The sequence below is a fragment of the Hippocampus zosterae genome, chromosome 15, assembly GCF_025434085.1.
Source record: "Hippocampus zosterae strain Florida chromosome 15, ASM2543408v3, whole genome shotgun sequence".
NCBI classification, from domain to species: domain Eukaryota; kingdom Metazoa; phylum Chordata; class Actinopteri; order Syngnathiformes; family Syngnathidae; genus Hippocampus; species Hippocampus zosterae.
The window spans coordinates 15,011,490-15,033,015 of NC_067465.1; the positions used below are offsets into that span (position 1 = coordinate 15,011,490).

The following is a 21,526-nucleotide window of genomic DNA, read 5'->3' on the forward strand; positions in this document are numbered from 1 at the left end:
TTTTCCAGTTGCACGCAAGCGTACTGGTGGTGCGTTTAAAATACCGGAATTCTGGAAGGTCATGTCGTCACATAAGATTTGCAGAAAGAAATTAATAATTATTATGTTTTTTTTCCCAAAATCGAGTTTTTAAAACATCAAAGTAATGGAATGTAAATTCCCTTCCAGTTATCTTTCAAATGTACATACACGAATGACTTTTCGTAACGACACAGACACAAAAAATTTTGGTCATCGAGTCGTGCACACATGAGCACGCAACATGACGTTGTGTTACTCTTATTTTGACGTTCTCGGGTTCAAGATCCCTTGTGAAAAACGTTTCCTCCGCAGCCGAACAGCAGACCAATGGGACGTACAGTACCAAATTGCCTTGACCGAATGGGAATCTAGCACTTTCGATTCCCCACCATAACTTGAACGCTTCATACATACCCCAACATGGCCGCGAAATGGTGGTAGTCTGTTGTTGTACCAGTTAGCACCAAGACAGCGAAAATCAAATTAATTCGCTTTTTGAACCACTCTACGGTCACTTTAACGGTGACTAAATCGCAGCTTTCGACGGCAGCGTTGCTTATTAATTGAAAAGGATGAGTTATACCACGAAGGTAGTCCAGGTGACTAATGTGTCGCCGAGCACAACGTCGGAGCAGATGAGAACGCTTTTTGGCTTCCTGGGAACCATTGAAGAGCTCAAGTTATTTCCACCAGAGTGAGTCAACCAACCGACGGATTGAGTGCTTCATTCTCGTGGGGGCATATTTTGAGGCTATTTGGTTAGCTTGCGTTATAGCCACGTTGAAGCGCGACACAAGGCCTAGCCCGCTAACGCGACCTGTGAAGCCTGGCTAGCTCAATGGCTCGGCTAAATGTTGCCTTCGAAAAGACGTTTTAGTAATCGTTGGTTTTTGAATTTAAATGTAGTTTGCCCTGTGAATTAGTAGTAGGTGTATAAGGGCTTTATCAGTTGGCTGTGAAACAAACCAGTAAACAGAAGTACATATGTAAAATCCAGAACCAAGGTCGTGGTGGAAGTTATCGTTTTCTGAGTCCATAAGGAGCAATGCAATCTCGATAATGACGTCATAGACTTAAAACGCTGCATTCTCAATGGCAGATTTTTTAAAAAAGTGTCTCACAAAAAATGGACTCATGCACGGTTAGTTCAGCATTCCCGTATTTGCCTTTGGGGATTGCTGTGTTTTTTCCCCAAAAAGCACGTTGAACGCGATGCTATTTGCTTGCCCAATTTACCCTCCCCCTTCCAATAGCAAAAACGTGCTCGAAACGGAAGCTTCCTTAAAATGTTTATTTCCTCCTTCAACTGTTTAAACCCCAATTATACCACAAACTATGATCCTAAATCATATTATTATAATTTCAAATGTGTTTAAGCGCTTCTACCACAAAACGCTCAACACTTATATTTACACTTATTATACTTATTATACACTACTTCCTTGGTGTGCTACAAGATGCCAATGCATTACATTTATTTTAGACCGAGCTTTGGTATATGCACCAACATGGCGAATAGACAAGTAATTCAACAGAATCAGCAAATTTATGAATATGTGTGGAATATTTGTTGTCTAAGAGGGTTACACATACAGCACATTTGACAATAAAGTTGTACTTGATACGTGATAACCTCCATATTTCACATCTCCCAATGTGAATTACCCAAAAGTAATACGTCACAGAATTATGTTTTGCTCTTTATGAATTGACTGTCCCCTCCTTTCCCCTTTTTTTTCAGTGACTCTCCTATGCCAGTGACATCACGTGTGTGTTTTGTGAAGTTCCAGGAGCCCGAGTCTGTTGGCGTGTCTCAACATTTGACCAACACTGTTTTTGTGGACCGAGCACTGATTGTGGTCCCGTTTGCTGAAGGTTTGTGTCCTCACAAAAATCTTTGACTCAGAAGTCCGCTCATTAGTTAACCACATGCGTGCGTAATCGGGTTAGATGTATTGGAGATTATTTTGGTGTACTGTACCAATGCAAGTACTTGACTAAAAAAATCCATTGCAGTATACCAAAATTTGGGCGGGAAATTAGTTTAAAACTGTGGGTTCTGAATTCAATCATATGCATTTAAGTTCTCCCCCCATACCCGTCTATCCTCTGTTAAACTTCTCTCTGTCATTTGTGTGTGCGTGCGTGTGTGTGTGCGTGCATGTGTGCGCGTGCGTGAGTGGGTGTGTGGTTTTGTAGTGAAGAAGTCAAAAGCAGCCCCTGGTTGATGGCTGAAAGTGGTCCTCTGCCTGCCAACAGGGGACTATAATCATTTGCAAAAGGCCAGGATGCATTCAAGCACTACCCCTCTTATTTTGTCCTCTATTGTGTCTCTCTCCACTTTTGTTTCCTTAAATTAACTCCCATCTCTCCTAGGTGCTTTAGAGCTAAGTGCTAGGTAATATGTAAAGTTACGGAATTGCTCAAACGTGGACCTATCCAACATTTGGACAAAGTATACCGAAGGGCGCGCCCACACTTGGTTCCTTGTTCAAGCTTGCTTTTTGAAAAGATGAAAATGACATCAGGCATGACAGCTGATGTTTAGAATCTTTCACGAGTGCTGGGGAACAAGCTTGACACGATTCCTTCATTCTTTCTGCTAGTTACGAATGAGAACTACCACCGTGCGTAATAGTATGAAGCGAACATGCCTTAGGGGCACTGGCCCATAGGTAGGTGCACTGCAACAGGATTGGAAGAAGAATCCTCAAGTTTTAGGAAAGTCAAATATGCGGACGAAAAAAATTGAATTTGAAAGTTGTAATTAAGAAAATAGCCACACATAGTTGTTTGGTTTTGTTACAATAAAGTATAACCCAAAAAAACTATTCATCTGAAGAAAAAAAAGAAACTAGTCAAAATCTTAGGGGGGAGGTTGTAATTTTGTAGGAGTAACGTGAGAAACATTATAATAAGGTCAAAGATTTCATTCAATTCAGTCGGAGTCTGTGAAAGAAATCACACTTATGTGACTAGTTGTAAATTTAATGGGATGTTTATCACAAGACTAAAGTAAAAATAATTGTTTTAAGATAATATTTACCCCCTTATTTTTAACCTTTGTTTCAAAACACATTGCTTTATTTTAGATTAATTTTACAGTTTTCTTTTCAATATGGCCCTGGCCCACCCCACAGTTAATAAAGATCAACATACGGTCAACCTTTCTGACTGTCGTGCAGTGTTGCATCATAAGGTGTAGGCGTGCTTGGGGACCGTCTGTGACGGCGGGCACATTGAGCGCATCCTACAAGTATCACAGGAAGGCTCCAAAATTCACACTCTATCGTGAATTTATGCTTGCCAAAACAACTCCGTAATTAGTTATCGACATAGATCCTTGTCTACTTCCATCGTGCACTTGGAATGCAAAAGAGGTTGGATGAGAGCCGCCGTAGTCTTTGAGCGCACTTGCATAACCGTCTGCATCTGAGACGGCTGCCGAAATGCCTCACCGGACGTTGCTACACTGTGTAACATTTAACAGTGGTCTTCTTTTTGTTGTTGTGTTTTACAGTTGTTTTTCCCTGGCTCAGCCAGTCCCGCAGGCTGAAACGCTCCTGCAGAAAATACCACCCGACTTAATTTGTCTCCTGCAGCCATTTTCTCCCCCACCCTCTCTCTCTCTCTCTCCCTCTCCAGTGTGCTCTTTTTGTTTACATGTTGTTGTTGTGTGTGTGTGTGTGTGTGTGTGTATTTGTGTCAACAATGTCTGAAGATTGAGACGAATTAAACAGGGTTTTCTGTTGGGGGGGTGGGGGCACTTTGGGATAAGCAGCCAGCGTCATGCATTTTCTAAACGACTTTATGCAAGAATGAAAAAGCCTACCAGAGACAAGTCCTAAACCCAATTGAGAATCTGAACTTCAAAAGATGCCCTCACTATCTGGCTCGGTTGTAGTTACGGTTTAGATCAGTTTTCGGCAGTCCAGATGCACGTTCTTTTAAAGGTACAAAGTACAGTGGTCCCTTGTCATACAAGTGAACTGACTTTGAAGTTTTTCCAAACTGGAAACTTTTGTTGGTTCTTTTTGAGCGTTTTTGGTGGTAGTGAACTCAACTCACTTCACTACATACAAAACTGAATTTCATGTTGTGTGTTCAATACCACAAGTGTTGCTTTAAATAAATCCGTTTGGCTTAATCCCAACACCCTGCAAAACAGCATAGGCAGGCTAATACACCGGCGTTGCAGTGTTACTGGTCACAAATATTTGAACAATACTTGTCGCTCATAGAACACTTACAGGCATATTCTTTATCTGCTGTGAAGATTAATTATTATGTTTGTTGCTGTTCACTGTCGCCGTCAATTTTCTAAAATATTCGGACCGTTAAAAGGCATTGAGTGCATGAATCTAAAGTCAAGGCCCTTACATTTTTAACACAAGATTTTGTGATTTTTAAACTTTGGACAACCTGCCATGGAAAGCAACATGAAATTGTGCGAAAAAAATTCTAATGGAAAGCCTTAATCTCACGTAGGAACCCTGTGTCAGAGTCTGCCGAATTCCGATTTTGGTCCAAATTCGTTGTGGCAAACTGAGGACCCCCCTTGTGTTAGCCCGGCTTCGGGAGCCCACCGGTGCCTGCTTATTATTTGACATCTCTCATGTTCAAATTGTTGCTTTTGAAATATTTACAGGTTCCCCATCACATGGGCATGTGTGTGCGCACGCGTTCTCTTGCTATGATATTTAACTCAAGAGCTTGAACCAAAGTAAAAGGAAGGTTGCTAAATACTTTTAACTGACAAAGTTTTGACTTTCTTTGTGCCTTGAGTAGTTGAGTGTAATAGATGCAATGACAGGTAAGCAGAAAAACAAAATGTTACAGCAGGTTGATGCTGCTGCCGCCATGTGGTATATTTCACTGTGATGTGCACATTTATTTATTTTCCAATTTATTTTGGAGACATTGTGTCAGACTACTTGCCAACCGCCCTAAAATTCTCTCTGTTGTTTGTATCTCCGATTTTTTTCTCTGTGTGTGCTTTTTAGTAGCGAAGGCGCCGTGAGTGAGTCGCTTGTTTGAGTAAACCGTCTAAATGAAAACTCACTGCCCATTGGAGAAGAGCTGGGCTTGCTCACGTTTGGTTCATGACTTAGCAAACACGTTCAGGTGATACATTCTTGGCAGTGTTCATTGGACTCAGTGTGATTGTATTGCCAGCATTAGTTTGTGTCACTGCAATCATTGTGTTCAAATCTGCACAACCTTGGAAGGTAAAACCTCTCAGTGTGAAGCCACTTTTCTTGGACATGTTTGAGGCACACGCGGTCGCCGCTTCCCGTCCTGACGCCACTTGTGTTCTCTACAGGATCCATCCCGGACGAGGCCAAAGCGTTGTCTCTGCTGGCGCCGGCCAACGCCGTTGCGGGCATCCTGCCAGGCGGAGGACTTCTGCCCACGCCCAACCCTATGCCCAGTCCTGCTGTAAGACGGCGGAGATCACTTCTTTTGCTGGCGATCCGTTTCACTCATCGAACTAACCATCATCATCTCTGCTCAGATGGGAGCGAACCCGTTTGCCGGTCTTAACATGGATGCCATGACAGCATTTGGATTCCCAGGACCCAACATGAACCCTCAGGTGAGCGCACACTACAACGGAGACGGCCATCGTTGCAATAAAATAAACACTTTATTGTAGTAATTCAGTATAAGTGAAAAGTCACATGGATTCCCCACCCACAGTTATTTATAAAAAAAAATAATAATTTTGACAACTATAGCTTACAGCTAACAAAAATCACCAAAGTCACCAAAGAAATCATATTGCAGAATCACTGGAGGTCGCTTTTTACAAAAGTGACTTGATTTTTCCCTTCCATATCTGCAACGATAAAAATCATAAACGTTACTTTGAGACGTAGGACACTTTACTTTAATAAACACGGCATGCTTGTATTCAAAACACTTGGCAGTATTTACCTGTTTGTTCCATCGACATCATGGCTCTGACTAGCAGGGAGAAAAACCACATTCAATTTCTTCTTCGGTAGTTGCTTCAGGTCTTTCCTGTGCACTGCTGTTGATGTAGCGCTTCCATTGTGGTGCAACGCTACAACTGCAGTTGAAATGCCCTCGAGCGTCATTACAACGTACCTCAAGGGACATAACTAATCTACATTGTACATTGTTACGGTAGTTTGTTGTAACCATTCCAATAAAATTGCTGCCAACTACAATGTATGGACATTTATTAATGTAAAAACATGAACATGTAATGCAGTATGAAGAAAACACTCAATCTGCAAATGAAAAGTGCCTTCACCAGTTTAGGATGTGCCGCAGGAAAATCCCTGCAAAATCTGGAACAAGTGATGTAACCGACATACGTTAGACAACAAAGATGTTGAGTGGCTCAATCCAGTGCCCTCCAATTTGTCCCAATGGCTTCATGACATCATTCATGAAGTTGACACAAAAGGTTACAAATCTTGATCGTTACCAATTCTGAGCATTTGACATTTCCTGCAAGCAAATCAAAGACGACATCGCGTTACGGCATTGCTGGAAGATCAGAGAGACTCATGGGGTTCCTCTTATGTCATCCCCTATGATGCCATCAGGGGGCACACTTGCTAGCTGGATTGTGTTGCATTAATCCTGATGGTCTATTCTCTTTGTACATTTGTGTTTTGGCAGGCTGCCGACCAGCTGCTGAAGCTCATGGCCGATCCTCAGTAAGTACATGTCAAAGTGTTAGTGTGGGATACTTTTGTTTTTCCATGCAAACTAACACGTGGTGGTGCAGACTCAACCCGCTGGCTGCCGGTTTCAACCTGAGCGCCGGCCTTAAAGCCGACGCCGCCAACAAGGAAATGGAGGAAGCCATGAAGCGAGTGCGAGAGGCGCAGTCGCTTATTTCGGCCGCCATTGAACCCGGAAGTCAGTCTACAATTGGATTTTCTTCTTCTTTCTCATTGCTTTATCAGTGGCTGTCTTCTCACATTGGTCTTATTTCGCTCCACTAGACGAGAGCCGGAAGAAGCGTTCTCGGTCCAGGTCCAGAAGGAGGCGCTCGCGATCCAGGTCCAGACGCAGGTATGTAGTGAGATCCACAAGAAATGAAAGAAACACCTTTCTGAAATGGATGCTTGCTTTTTTATTTGGTGGAGGGGGGGTGAAATTAAGAGGTAACACTGGCAACGTTGCAGGCGAAGCGGTAGCAGGTCCAGACGGCGCTCAGTTTCCAGAAGCAGGCGACGCTCCAAAAGCCCTCGGAGGAGACGGAGCCGCTCCAGGGACAGAGGCAGGCGCTCCAGGAGCAGGTCCAGGTATGTGCACATCATACGCACCATGCTAAAAATAATCACCCGCTACATCTTCTACATCAGGGGTGCTCATTAGGTAGATCCTGATCTACCGGTAGATCTAAGACAGGTCCCAAGTAGATCCGAGGAGTGTCGAGGAGAAAAAACACAAACAACCATTTGTGTATCTTTGTACATGTTAATAATATATATTTTTGTGCTAGTGTACACTGCACCCTAATCATCTCATTTTCACCCAAAAAATATTTAAAAATAAAATAAAGCAGGTAAATCTTGAATTTACGGTAGCGTGTGATTATGTCACAGGAAGTTGTTAGCTCTCAGCAGTCTGCAATTGCAGCTTGTGATCAAAACTGTTGCGCTATGTTTTATCGTCATTATTCTCATTCAGAGTTTGCTTCGTGTACAATTCACCGAGGGCACGAGCAAAGAATAGGAATCCGGGTTGGCCCAGGGAAGCACTTTAAAACGGTACGTGTGAGCTACGATAGTTAAAAGGCTGCAAAAGTGCGTTGCATGCCTCCGTTTCAGGCCGTTTCTCTTCAGGGCGTGCGTGTGCATGCGTGTGCGCGCATGCGCGCCGGTAAGGGTAGATCCCGGGAGGTTAGTTGATCGAAAAGTAGATCTTCGATCCAAAAGGTTTGAGCACCCCTGTTCTACATGATACAAACACCAACCTCAAAACATCAGAAAAAAAATACAAACGACTAAATATGGCAAAAAAAAGAGAGCATGTTTCCAGGATGTCTTCGTACGCTTTTGTATTCTTCTTTCCCTCAATTCTGACTAGTCTCTCAGTTTCTACCGCTGAAATGAATCCCCACAGCATGATCCTGTGACCACCATGCTTCAGGGTAGGGATGGCACCATTGTGTTTTACGGCCACTTTATGCCATTTGCAATGCTGAAGCATGCCTGAAGCAGTCATGTGATCCAGATGGCCAGCGAGGCGTCATAATTTCAGAGTTTTGGCCAAAATGAATCGCGCCTCGACACACGCTTCGTGGAAACGGCCCTTATTTGACCCAAGCCTCAGAACCTCTGCACATTTTGTCCCATCACGACTTAAAACACCCAATATTCCCAGCAGAGATCGTAAGAAGGAAGAGGCGCTGAGAAGGAGGTCCAAGACGCCGCCTAAGAGTTACAGCACCACTCGGAGGTCACGCAGCGTCAGCCGGTGAGTGACAGGACACTCCGCAAAGCTTTGACTTTTATAAGCTACACTCACATCGTTTTGTCTTTGCTCTCGTAAGGAGGCGCAGACGCAGTCGCAGCGCCAGCCGCTCCCCTCCTAAGAAGTCACCCAAGAGGAGGAGCTCCAGATCTCCATCTCCTCGCAGGTTAGCAAAGGGGGGGGGGGGGGGGGGATCAACATCACGCTTGGATTTCGTTCAACAGATGGCTAACCAGTAGGTTTTTGTTTTCTTTGGCCAAGACACAAGAAGGAGAAGAAGCGGGACAAGGAGCGAGAGCGCCGCAGCGACAAAGACCGAGGACGAGAGGAGAGGGAGAGGTCCACCAGCAAGAAGAAGAGAAGCCGGGACAAGGAAAAGGAGAGGGAGAGGGAGAGAGAGAGGGACAGGGAGAGAGAGAGGGACAGGGATAGGAAGTCGGACGTAGGAGACAAGGGAGACATCAAGGTAAGAGCAAACAAACTCTAATTGTTATTCATTTTAAATTTGACCTCTAATTCTAGAAGGAAAAAGAATACACTTTGTTCCATTCACGTCAATGTACGTAGCCCATCTCGGCAGGAAGCCACACAGGAATCCACAGAAATAAGACGATCGTGGCAATTTAAGTCGATGACAGTGATGATCAATAAAAAATGATGGGGCATCTTTGCACATTTTATTATTTTTATAAACTGCCGGCCGAGAAGATATCATTTTTAAAGTGGCTACTTCAGTGATTTTTTTTTTTTTTTATTATTCAGCCCCTTTGCCAATTTAGGTCCTGGGCTCTCTACCCAACCCGAGCTCTCGGAATTAATTTGTCCAAATATCAACAGCTGCATCAGCCTTAATGGTCTGGCCCCACAAAAAAAGGCAACTATAAATGTGTTTATTGTGCGCTTCAGATTACGAGGGATTATGACGAAGAGGAGCAAGGCTACGACAGCGAGAAGGAGCGTCAGGAGAGGAAGGCGTCAGACTACTCTGATTCGGACTACCCGCCCCAGTTCGCAGATGGCAATGGCGACTCGCGGCAGGCCAACGGTGACGAAGATGATGATGATGATGATGACGACGACAATGCAGACGTCCATGAGGATGACATGGAAGTCAGCGACTAAGCACACTGTCTTCCGCTCTGTCCCGCTTGATCCGGCCGAATGTGAATCGTGATTCAAAGAACAAAGAAAAAGAACATTTCCCCCATCGTGATTTGATTCTTTTTCCACCCATCACATTAGCTTGTTGATGCTTGTCACATTAAAACTGGAAGTCCAGGTTGGAAGTTGTTGCTTTTCTTCTCACATTACGCTACAATTCATATGCATTGTTTTTGGTAGGCTCTCCCTTGTCCATGTTAGCGTCTTGTTTGGAAATGTTTTGTTTTATCAATGATTTCTTTTATATAAATAAAAAACCTTTGGTAAATGTTTAGTATGTTTTTTTTAAGTGGCACCCTCGGCTGTGCACTACATGAAATATGAAATGTATCTTTACATTTTTAGGTTAATTGTATGTATGTCTACATTTTACGCAACTTGGTTTATGCATTTTTAAAAATCCTTTATGAAATTCATCTGTTGACTGACGGATATGTATCAACCAAATAAAGTAGCAAAATTGCACCGACCAACAGTTAATGCGGGGTTGACCAACTTGTGGCTGTTTGGCTGGTTCTATGTGGCTGCTGGACTTTCACATGACAATCGTGAAACCCCTTGGCGGTGGCACTGCCATTCACACAATGCCGCTAAATGCAGCAGAATTTACAATGTGAGCCAATCATCAGTCCCGTTACTTGATTGCAGTGTTGTGTCCAAGGACCGGCAACCCGAGGCCAAGGACTTGGAATATTTTCCGAGGCCAAGGACCAAGGACTTGCCTCCAAGGCCAGGGACCAAGGACTGATTTTGAAGCTGAGGCCTAGCCGAGGACATGTATAAAACAATGTTATCATACCACTTGGCCGGTCTTCATGATTTGCAACACCCCTCCATCATAACCCCTCCCTAACGCTTGAATGAAGTGGCCCCTCGCTGCTTCGCTGTTTATCGCAGGTTCAGTGAATCGTGGATTTTTTCAAACATATAAAAAAAAACATACGTGGGGTACAGTACTATATATGTTGCTCTTTGTGACTCGCTGTTGTTTTGCAGCTTCTCGCGGACTGTTTGCGGACTTTCAAAAAAAAAAAAAAATTGTACAGGTTTATGTTAATTGGATGCTACTTTGCGGATTTTCGTTTCTCGCGATGTGGTTTTGGTCCCCATTCACCGCGATAAACGAGGGATTACTGTAGTATATTTGTGGGGAGGGTTGGGGGGACGTGCGATTTACAAAAAATTGTGACGTGAGATGTTTCGGCCGAACGCCAGCTATACATACTGTATACATTTGAAGTTTTTCTCTTTTTGTACGAGTTGAAACCCACTACTAAAAAATTGAACTCGGCGCAGCTTCAACATCGATAACATGAAACAAAAAGATGTTTGAAAATGAAAGTGTATTCAATCCACTTTCATTTTCAAACATCATCAAGACGTCTGATAAACGCATAATCACATAACAGACTTTCATAGTGAAAGTGAACGACAAATGAAGTATCTGTATGATGCTGGTGCTTTATTGAGAAGGAAGGATGAGTGCCAGTAACTTTACAGCATAGTTTTGTACAAAAGAATAATAACAGACAAGCTACTATGAGCACTGAAAGGTGTTTGAAGGGGTGACAGACTTGTTAAACTGTGTGCCACGTAGTCACCCTCAAACAGTGCAGATTGACACCAATGACGGTAAACCTGAAAAGTCTCGCACGCGCTACAATCTTTTGACAAGACAATGGAGAAGACGGTCGAGGAGTAGGAGGTAAACGTGAGCTAACCTGAATGCGGAAAATGAACGTATTTTGGAGGTCAGTTAAAAACATTCTTGCGTATCGTCAACGTATTGCTACACACCGTTAAGTCCATGAGTAGAGAGACATATACGTACAGTACATATCTGCACAAATGCATAATTAAGCTTAAGTATATCATATAACCGATAATATTTTTGTTTGTTGAGAAGCCAAAACTATTTACAGGACAGTGTCAGGACACTTGAAATAAATGACAAGATGAATATTAATAAGAATATACCGTGGAGTCCTTTGAGAATAGCAGCATGGAAAGCATTGGTTTGTTTTGGATCCGGCAACAAAATGGCTGGCACTCAGCTCTCATTTATGACACAGAAAAGAGATTTCCTCAAATAGTGGCATCCCTTCTAAGTCTGCCTGTTCACTTGATGCCTCCCTTTTGCTCTATGAGGGCGGGGGAGTGTAATTATCCCTGTTCATGAAGATTAAAGAGGAAACCTATTTGAAGATTTTTTGCTGACCAAAACAACAAGACACAAACAGACTGTGGGCTGAAATCAAAGTGCGCAGTCTTACCCACCACATGTCGTAAACCAGTTTAAGACAAGCTTCATTTCCAACACATGGTTGCTCCACAATCTTCTATGCACAGCTTAAGTCCTTTTTCTTCTCCTCCATTTCTTTTAAACTAACTCGACATAAATAATGTTGAATATTACTCCCGCTATTTTGAGAAATACAGTATGCTTGTATATATGCACGTAAAGACAGTGATTTGAAATGAAGTGTTGTGTTTGCAGGCAGTCAGAGGTCCGGGAAGCGGCTGGGGTCTTCTTTGAAGTCGGGGGGGATGACAAAGAGAGAGCCCTCAAAGTGGTCTTGGTGGAACTCCTGGAAGGTGACGGTGGCCGTGATGGTCGGGAACACGGGGATGTCTGTGCAAAACACAAAGCGGGAGGGACGTGTTAGCGGGGGTCGGTGTGGGAAAGCAGAGTTGCCGGGAAAACGGGGACGACGCACCAAGTTTGACGGGAAAGCCGGGGGGCAGTTTCATCTGGACGAACTCTCGCAGCTTGTTGAAGTGCTTGAAGGGAGCGACCACCTCCAACACATTCAATAAACTGAAACAAATGTGTTAAGGTATTATTCTGTTTTGTAAAGCGCCGCTGTTGTGAAAGCGCTATATAAATCAGCATGTATTGTATTGTATTCCTCTCTGTTAGTTGGATTTGAAAGAAACAAAGAATGTAGAATGTTGTTGGAGGTATTTCGTGCTCCCTGTGTTTACAATAACCTTTAGTGCCCCTCCACCCCCACCACTTTTCGGGCCCCCCTCCATAGGACATGTTTAACATCAAAAAAGGAACTGTTATCTCAAGTATCCGTGTTCCTGCCATCACACCAAATGGTGGGGAGGAGTGGTGGTCTGGTCTCACCTCACCACTCCCAACTTCTTCCAGCCACACCGGGTCAGATGATATGTTACTTTCTTTGTTTCCAGGATTTGTATGAGAGGCCTACCTCCCCGCCTCTCATTATCATATTGTCTCTACGTAATCTCATGAATTGTGTTTCTTTTACACTTCCTGACTGCAATCTGAATCCCTCAGGAGCCCGAATCAATTCATAAACTGCAGAAAAATAAATTAAACCCTTTGAAGGAAGCCACTCTGCACCCAACATTAGCAACGCGCTTTTTGACGACAAATGTTTACTCATGAATGCTTACCCCCCACCCTTTGCATTTTCACTTGTTGCTTTTTTATTGCTCTTTCCCACTGGTTTAACAGAACTTTCATTCGGGGCTGGTATTGGTGAATTAGATTTCGATCTTTGACTACTACGGATTTTATTTTGGTAGATTCTTACTTCCTGCTTTTAGACCGATTCTCAGTGCCTTGATGGGACCCTGCTCCGGAGCCTTTTTTTTTTTTGAAGGTTTCAACTACCTTTATTTATTTTGACTCATTCCTATTGGCATGAAAGGAAGATCGGGTGGAACTGTGAGCTTTGATTTTGTGCGCCAAATTTATTTTGGTAGGTCTTTACTTCCTGTTTTCTGATCTCATTCTCGCAGGCTTGAGTCACCAGCTTTTTATGAACATTGATGACTTTGACAAGTCATGCCATTTTTTTTAAATGACTTTGATTTGGATATTCAGTTGTAATTTTGAACCCTCTCTACTGACTGTGTTTTTGTTTGTTTATATGTTTTTATTCCTCATTCTAATTGGTTTCATAGACCTTTTATCCGGAGCAAGTCGTGATCAATGTTTTCTGAGTAAAAGACTCAGATTTGGATTTATGTGAAATGTTCTGCAAATATACAGTAAATATGTATAATCTCTCAGTGGTTTTACTCCTGTGACTCTCATGCTAAACATTTTTTAACCATAATTACTTCGAGTTGCAAACTGTGTGGCTACTTCAAAGTGTTATAAATGATTTTATTCAAGTAGGTTTTTACTTCCCTTTTTTTCCTTCCCATTAGCAAGTACAGTATTCCCTCTGTGGATATCAGCACAAATGTACAACCATCAGCAATCTAATTTTAGATGAGGATTTGACACTCCTGTATTAGTTCCGCTTTAGTAAGAGCCATCTCATACCACGCGTGTCAAGTCAAGGGTGGGTTACTTACGATTCAATGCCCAGCGGGAAGTCCTGGCTCATGGCTACGGTGGCCTTGAAATGCTTCTTGTTCTCCTTGCACACCAGCTCTCTGCCCACATGAGGAGGCCTGCGCCCACAAGGAGGAGAAACATCACAACATTGTCCCGCTGTTACCAAACAAAAAAAACAAAACCTAAAATTTAACGACAACATACTTTCCGTGCTCGGCTGTGATGTACTCCTCCCAAGAAATGGTGTTGGGGGCCGGCGCCGAGAGGGACTGCCTCCTCGCGGACTGTGAAAACAGTTGCTATTTGTTGTGTCCAAGTAACCCCCCACACCACCCTAAAAAATTGAACGTGATTCACCTCAAAGTTGTGCTCGCTGATGCTGCCGCCTTTGCTGAGGCTCTCCATGATGGCTTTGTTCCTGAGGATGTCCTCCTCGCTCAGGTGCTCGCGCCGCTTCCGAGACTCCAGCACCAGGCCGTTGACGGCGTAGAAGTCCGCCAGGAAGTTGCCCACCCGCTCCTGCAACGCCGCATCAAAGCCCATGTTTGTCTATGCGTTGCCAAAATGGTGCTATATATATATATATATATATATATATATATATATAAAACGAAAAGAATTTGGAACATTCTATTCACACTGTAGACTCTTTAGATGATTATCATTATGACCAAACGATTTTTCAAAAACATACATTTTGAAAATAAATGCCTGGTTTCAAATTGTTGCCTAGCTGGTTGAAACAAGTGTACCTGGCCAAGATGCGATTTATTATGAGCACATAATTTATTATGAGATAACTTGACAACACATCAAATAGTTCATCCGTATCGTTTATTAGTTGTCGATAAACGATTTGAAATAAATGAGCTAATAAAACCGCATTTGGCTCGTACTCTCTGCAGTTGATGAACTGGAATATACGGTTAATGTCTACGCGCTTACGGTTTTGTCCTCCCTGAAGAGCCAGCCACTCTGAGTGCGGGAGAATGTGATGGACTTAGTGGACAAGGTGGCCGAGTAGATGTCACTGCTCATCAAGATGTCCACCTCCTCCTCCGTCTCCATCTCTGACTCCTTTCAAGACACATGCAAAACCCAGGCCATCAACTCATGCTGCTGCTGCTTCTCCAGGGGGTGAAGAGTGTCGGACCTCGTGGTGTATTCTTTGGTACACTTTGGCTTCGTTGTCCAGGACCACGAAGGACTGCGAGGGCGGCGCCTCACCACTGAAAATGAAGCTGAGGTCTCCGCGCTGACACTTCATGTCGATGAAGTCGATGAGGGTGGTGTCCAACCTACCATAAAGAAGGTAAAAAGCACGGATTGTGTTCTCACTGCGATTCATCGGCATGCCATCAACACACACTGGTCGATTCGTCTGGCGGATCTGTGCACGTTGTGCATGCGGCGGACACATCACCAAACACCAATTGACCAAACATTTGAGTTGGGTCCACTTCCCAGAATGGAATGCTGATGGCACGAGTTGGTGAGAGCAAACTTTTGTCTTTGAAGTGCTTATATTGTCTGGCTGTTGGAATGTGAACATTGAAAATGCCTAATCCCCACATTCGTTGCCAGGTCAGGGAGGAAGAAACTCGGTGACTGAGGGGTGTTATGGAAATTTGCCCCACTGTTCTGCCACAATAGTGCAACATTCTGACTGGCTCACTCCTTTTGAGAAATACGCCGCTCATCACAGATCCATTTGGTTGTCATGTAATTTCACCTACAAATGGGGACTCTCACTCAGCAGTGAATGTCCGTGTGGCCACCCAATACAAACAATGGACCACATTCTTCGGGATTGTGAAGTGGGGCCCACCTGCACAGATCAAGACCTCTTAGACACTAGTGATGCTGCCAAGCAATGGATCCAGTACTGGCGCAGTACTGGTGCAGTAATACCTTGATCCAACAATTAATACTGTGAAAACCATTAATAAAGTCTGCGTTTAAAAAAAACACCACAGCTCTCTTTTTTTTCAGAGCTGCAACAAAAACTTATTTAACACAGCAGCGACACAATTCACCGAACCAACTGCAAGTTATAACATTGTAAGCATGTCTCCAGCAAGGAGCCATCTTGGTCGACGTATTACCGTAATGACCATACACAAGACGCACCGGGTTTTAAGGCGCTCGGTGAGCTTTTAAGACAATGGAAGACTTTTTGGTGCGCCCTATAGTGTGGAAAATAGAAATAAACACCGTGCTCCTCTAATCACTATCTGTGGAGGGATGAATAAAATGCCCCCAGACACAAAGACCTGATAGAATGCTAAGCTGTCCACTGTAGTAACCGCTGCCCCTGAAATTTAAACTGATAACATAATGGACGGTAGATTATTTCATGGTCATAATGGACGCCTTACCTGATATTGATGCCCTGCTTGTAGATTTTACAAGTATCAGAGGGAAGCATCCGAGACAGCAGAGGCACTGTGGGGGTGGGGTGGGGTGCAACAATGCTCATGAATTATTTCCGGCGTTTCCATCAGTTGGCCACCATTGAAGCAAAATACTCACCCCAGCTTTGAAAATCCCAATGCAGCTCCAAGTAAAAGTCGCCCAGCTTCACGAACAGAGAAGAGTTGTGGATGACCGGTTGTAAATTACCAAGCAAAAGTGATAATCTGATATGCTCACCTCCTGCAGGGCTTTGAGTAACTTTGGCCTTTTGTCCTCCACGCTCTCCCTGGATTGTTGCTTCAGTTTGCGCAGTATTGCCGTGACTGCAAGACAAGAGGCGAGAACCAATGAACCCGTTGACATGTACTTTCACGCCCAGAAGACTCACGTTTGATGGACACTGTCAGAAGGGCAATGCTACATTTCGCATGTGTAACTTTCCAGATGTCACTTCTCCTGTGCTGTGCTTCAGAGGTCCACCATCAGATGTCAGAGCAAAGGCAATTACAGGCCATCGCCAGATATTTATTTATTCATGTGATGGGGGCACTAATGTGAAGAAACCTGGAGAAGCTCAATCAGGACCACATTTTAAAACTAGTACCTCTCTGCCTGCATCCAGGGGAAAAACAAAAACAACGCTATTATTCAGCCCACATTAGCTACAAAGCTTTGCAATCCAGCACTGCATCTGTCATCTATCGATTATACGTGATTTTGACTGGAGCTCATTTGGACACGTTTTCTTGTAAGTTTCTCAAAGTGCATGCGGACTTTGTATCGGTCTGTCATGGTGAAGAAGGAGCTGAGCCAAAAGGGGAACGTGGCGACGTGTCCAGTGAATGGACTGACACAAGGTAACACCCAGTCTAAAATTTGGTTGAACTAAGACATTTGTGCACGGAAAGGAGGAACAAAGCTATCCCTTTATTCAAGCCCTGCAGTGCATGACTCCAGTAAGGGGGACAATTCCAGCGGTTACTTAATCACACGGGGTGGCTCAGATACGCTTGGGCAGCGGCGCATTAAGCTAATGCAACTCCAGATGCACTGTGGCAGTCAGAGCTGAGGACGGTAACCTGATGACGAGGCGGCGGCTATAGGTGATGATGGAGGACAAACCTGCAGTTTTTTTGTTGTTGTTTTTTTGAACCACACATAATCACCCGCCTTTCACTTGACTTTTTCCATAAAAATTGCAAAGGGGGAGGCACATGCAAAGCTCCGGCATGCAGGCTGTGTTTCAATTATTCACGCTGGACTTTTCTATCTTTAATAACTTGTACAAGATTCACAGCATGAACAGAGAGAAGGCATTCCAAATGCTGTTTACACGTAACGCTTCGTGACGAGCTTCCCGACACTAAGCCGTCATTTGGGCGGCGCTCCAAAGCCGCCCGGATGGCCAACACCAGGATAATAAATGCTCAGATCAAATCCACCAACTAACACGCACAGAGAAGCAACTGACAGGGCTCCTCCATTTCAAGGTAGAGAGGTCCAGTTCTGTAAAATGTCTCTAAGTCAGACATGACTGAGAGTGTTGGCTTTAGATAAGGCGCCAGGGGGTCCAAGTCAACGGTATGAGATTTATAAGGGCAACTGGGACCAAACACCACAACCTCTCTTTTCTTTTCATTCAAATTCAAAAGGTTCAGTGTCAGGCAGAACAAAAGTGGCCTCAAGGAGGAAGCATTATTTTTGCTCACTCAAGACATAGATCTGATTGTCAACTGCATGGCAGTGAAAGGAAAAAAAAAACTTTTTAAAGAAGGAGCCCAGGGGCAGCAAATACGATGAAACCAGCCGTGGCCTCAAAATTGAACCCTGTGGAACCCCATGCGACAGTGTGGCAGAGCGGGACTCAGAGCAAATCAAGGCTAACACAAGACATTCTGTCTGTCAAGTAAGATCTAAGCCACTCTAGAACACTACCGCTAATGCCCACCTGGTGCTGCAAATGAGCCAACAGAAATCTGCGGTCCATAGGTTAAGATGTTCATGTCTTTATACTGGATGTGTGTACCCCACTTTAAAACAGTCAATACGAGCTATAAAGCAGCACACACACTGAGTATTTGATGAAGTGGAGCTACTTACTCATTTGTCTATCGCCGTAGCTGATGGCTTCTGCCAGAGGGCTCCATCCTTGTGCATTCTTCATCTTAACTGGTGCATTGTGGGCCAGAAGAAGAAGGGCACATTCTAAAAAACAAAACAAAACATGGAAACAGATCAGGATTAACCTTTGCATGTACAGCCACCCGAGGTCATTAAAGAGTGAGCTTTTTATTGGATTCATGTTCACAACCTGTGTGACCTAAAAATCACCCATTTAGAACAAGTATTAAGATGGCAACCGTTTGACCCATTAAATTAATTTCCATTATTTTCAGTGTTCTAGTTACTCTAGCCTTGAGTTATAGATTGTAAGCATATGTTGCCCTCTTACCTTTGTGGCCCAGCATCACAGCCAGGTGCAGAGGGGTATTACCTAAAAGAAAAAAAAGACAGTACAGTAATCCATATGACAGTAGAGAACGCTCATTCTATAGAAATTGTGTGTGAAGGTTGATGAAATGACATGGTGTAAGACCCACACAATTGTTTATATTTTGGATGGGAGGTTGAAGTTTGAATGATTTCTATCTGTCATGGAATGTGGAAGGAGGGGGGTAGATGTAAAATCGTGGGAATTTGGGGAATGTGATAAATACTATACTCTGGAGAGATCTGAACAGTTTTTTAGTTTGACTTGTTCAAAATATTTTTTTTAAATTGAGAAAATAGACATTTTCTTTATGTAATTTTGGGTTTTTTTGTTAGTCCTTGCTGTCCAGTTTTTCTGACATCTTACAGACCAATCACAATCACGATGTTTTGCATTTTCTGTACTGTCAATGTGAAGTGCAGTAGTATGTCATGTTTTTCAATGAAGTGATGGAAATGTGACTTGACATGGAAAATGAGGAACACTGAAAACATTTGAAAATTGGTGAATGGACAGAATGTGTGGAATAAAGAATTGTGGTGAACAACAACGCTCTTCAGCATCATACAATTATTTGTCAAGGAGAGAGGATGAAAACAACGAGCTCGTGGGTTTGTTCTTACCATGCACGTCTTTCTGAGAGATGCTATGGGTCCTGATGAGGGAGGAGAGCCGTCTCACGTCCCCTTTGAACACGCACTCATGCACCGGGAAATCGTCGTTGGCGAGAATGATCGGATTCTTATTATCGTCGTTGACGACAGACGCGTTGCCGTTCAGGTTGTTGGCATTCAGCTGCTGTTGTTGCAGTGCCGACGGTTTGACCGATTTCACGAAAGCCTTGTTGGACTTCAAGTGGTGACCGGTCCCGTTGGGGATGGTCCCGTTGGAAGTCTCGTCGAACGAGTCGACGGCTTGTGCATTCTTGTTGCCTTTGTAGTGGTCCTTGCGCGCGGCGCGTATCGTCTCACCTGTCATGGTTGCGACACTAGCTCACTCGACTCATCGACATTAGCAATAAACGAGAACAAGTCAAAATGTGGCTAAGAGAACAAAACAATGGAGGAATCCCGCTTCTTTACGACGGCCAAACTTAACGGCGACATTAAGCTTGCACCCGTGAAGCGCTGCTCCCGGCCGCTCTAGCTAGCCCGCAATAAAAAAATATATGTACTACAGTGGGCGCGGCGATATGACCCCACGAGGGTTTAATATTATTCGACGCACACATCAAAACAAAACGTAGCTAAGATGTAACCACAATTACACAAACGTCTCCTCCATTCATCCTGGAAGCCCTTTTCTTAAAAAAAACCCGAACCGGTTGAGATTCTGCGGGCTTTGCGGCAAATATGACACAGACGCCGGGATGGTTCAATAAGGCAGGAGAGTTCGGCTACTATCGCGAGATCCACCGTAAACGCAAATCTTTTGATGATGTCATTTTCACGCGCCATGATACTTTCGGCTCGTCAAGCAAGCTAACTCGAATAGCCGTGTTATTGGTATATTTTGCTTGTCACAATGGCCTCCGCGAAGAAAGGGAAAGGAAAGAAAATTGTAAATCAAGAGGAACTTCGGCGCCTGATGAGGGAGAAGCAAAGGCAAACGTCCGAGAAGAAGCGCGTCGAGTCTCCATTCGCAAAGTATAACAGCTTGGGCCACTTGAGCTGCGTTATCTGCAACACGCAGGTAAAATCTGAGCTGCTGTGGCCCGCTCACGTCCTTGGAAAACAGCACAAGGAGAAGGTAAGCGAGCTCAAAGAGGCGAAACAAACAACGCAAAGTCAACCGGTGAAGAGAAAAGTGACTGACGATGACAAGGAAATAAACGGAAAAAAGGCAAAGCAAACGTTGGGTACAGGTCAGTCCGCCGTTGCGGTACCTGCAGATTTCTTTGAGAAACCGAATTCTGCCAAGAACTCGGCGGGTGTTAGTCTGCTAGCGGGTGCCTATGACGACGATGACAACGATGAGGTGGAAAACGAGATGACTGGGGAAGCAGAGGCGACCACCACCACAGCCGCTTCTCAGCCCCCGGAACACACCGGATTACCAGCAGACTTCTTCGACAGCTCCATCCCGTCCGCCCCCACCGCCTCCCACTCTGGCTCCATCGTCAAGGCAGAAGTGGTGGAGAAAAGCGCAGAGAAGAAGGACAACACGACCGAGACGCTGCCTGAGGGTTTCTTCGATGACCCGGTTCGGGACGCTAAGGTGCGAAACGTGGACGCGCCGAAGGACCACATGGACAAGGAGTGGGAGGAGTTTCAGAAGGAGATCCGGCAGGTGAACACCAAGTCCGAGGCCATCGTGGCCGAGGACGACGAGGAGGGCCGCCTCGAGCGACAAATTGACGAGATCGACGAGCAGATCGAATGTTACAAGAGGGTGGAGATGCTGAGGGACAAGAGGGACGTAGTGAAGAGAAGGCTTCAGCCCAAGGAAGAACCCATGGAGACCGAAGCCAGTATGGACAAGGAGGACGAGGAGGAAGAGAATGAAGAACTACTTCGACTTTTGTCCCGGGACTGGAGGGCCAAAGGCGCACTGGCATGATCTGTATACAAAATATATGTACAAAAAAAAAGACACGCAACCAACTGAACTTTTTGTACTGACTGTATGCTCACATTAAATATGAGGAAACCGGAGCT

The 21,526-nt window shown here is 44.2% G+C and overlaps 3 protein-coding genes across 5 annotated transcripts in view; 2 read left to right on the plus strand and 1 right to left on the minus strand.

Moving 5' to 3' along the window:
• Positions 1-412: 412 nt before the first annotated feature.
• On the plus strand, positions 413-9,904 carry LOC127616714 (serine/arginine-rich splicing factor 11-like). 2 transcript variants are annotated; one of them, XM_052088504.1, is made up of 12 exons: positions 413-715; positions 1,763-1,896; positions 5,345-5,460; positions 5,537-5,617; positions 6,676-6,713; positions 6,785-6,918; positions 7,005-7,074; positions 7,188-7,307; positions 8,392-8,484; positions 8,561-8,647; positions 8,743-8,947; positions 9,388-9,904. In XM_052088504.1, exons 1-12 carry the CDS (start codon positions 594-596, stop codon positions 9,601-9,603), a joined length of 1,416 nt encoding a protein of 471 aa, XP_051944464.1. In that variant the 5' UTR covers positions 413-593; the 3' UTR covers positions 9,604-9,904. The 2 variants fall into 2 exon arrangements, with proteins under 2 accessions (XP_051944464.1, XP_051944466.1); XM_052088506.1 differs by having other exon boundaries at positions 8,395-8,484.
• A 1,179-nt stretch (positions 9,905-11,083) lies between these two features.
• Positions 11,084-21,526, minus strand: part of LOC127616701 (ankyrin repeat domain-containing protein 13C-like) — a 237,609-nt gene continuing 227,166 nt past the window's right edge. Inside the window, exons 1-14 of one of the 2 annotated variants that reach the window (XM_052088482.1) lie at positions 20,191-20,326; positions 19,493-19,840; positions 18,831-18,872; positions 18,479-18,583; positions 16,616-16,701; positions 16,496-16,541; positions 16,342-16,408; positions 15,117-15,261; positions 14,909-15,040; positions 14,321-14,482; positions 14,168-14,247; positions 13,981-14,079; positions 12,360-12,460; positions 11,084-12,274 (exon numbers count right to left, since the gene is read on the minus strand). In XM_052088482.1, coding sequence (XP_051944442.1) covers positions 12,144-12,274; positions 12,360-12,460; positions 13,981-14,079; positions 14,168-14,247; positions 14,321-14,482; positions 14,909-15,040; positions 15,117-15,261; positions 16,342-16,408; positions 16,496-16,541; positions 16,616-16,701; positions 18,479-18,583; positions 18,831-18,872; positions 19,493-19,840; positions 20,191-20,326 — 1,680 coding nt within the window. In that variant the 3' untranslated portion in view covers positions 11,084-12,143. Of the gene's footprint in view, positions 12,275-12,359; positions 12,461-13,980; positions 14,080-14,167; positions 14,248-14,320; positions 14,483-14,908; positions 15,041-15,116; positions 15,262-16,341; positions 16,409-16,495; positions 16,542-16,615; positions 16,702-18,478; positions 18,584-18,830; positions 18,873-19,492; positions 19,858-20,190; positions 20,327-21,526 lie in introns of those variants that run through there. The other variant, XM_052088483.1, reaches the window with a different exon arrangement.
• znf830 (zinc finger protein 830) lies at positions 20,394-21,523 on the plus strand. Its single transcript, XM_052088552.1, has one exon. It carries the CDS (start codon positions 20,394-20,396, stop codon positions 21,426-21,428), a length of 1,035 nt encoding a protein of 344 aa, XP_051944512.1. The 3' UTR covers positions 21,429-21,523.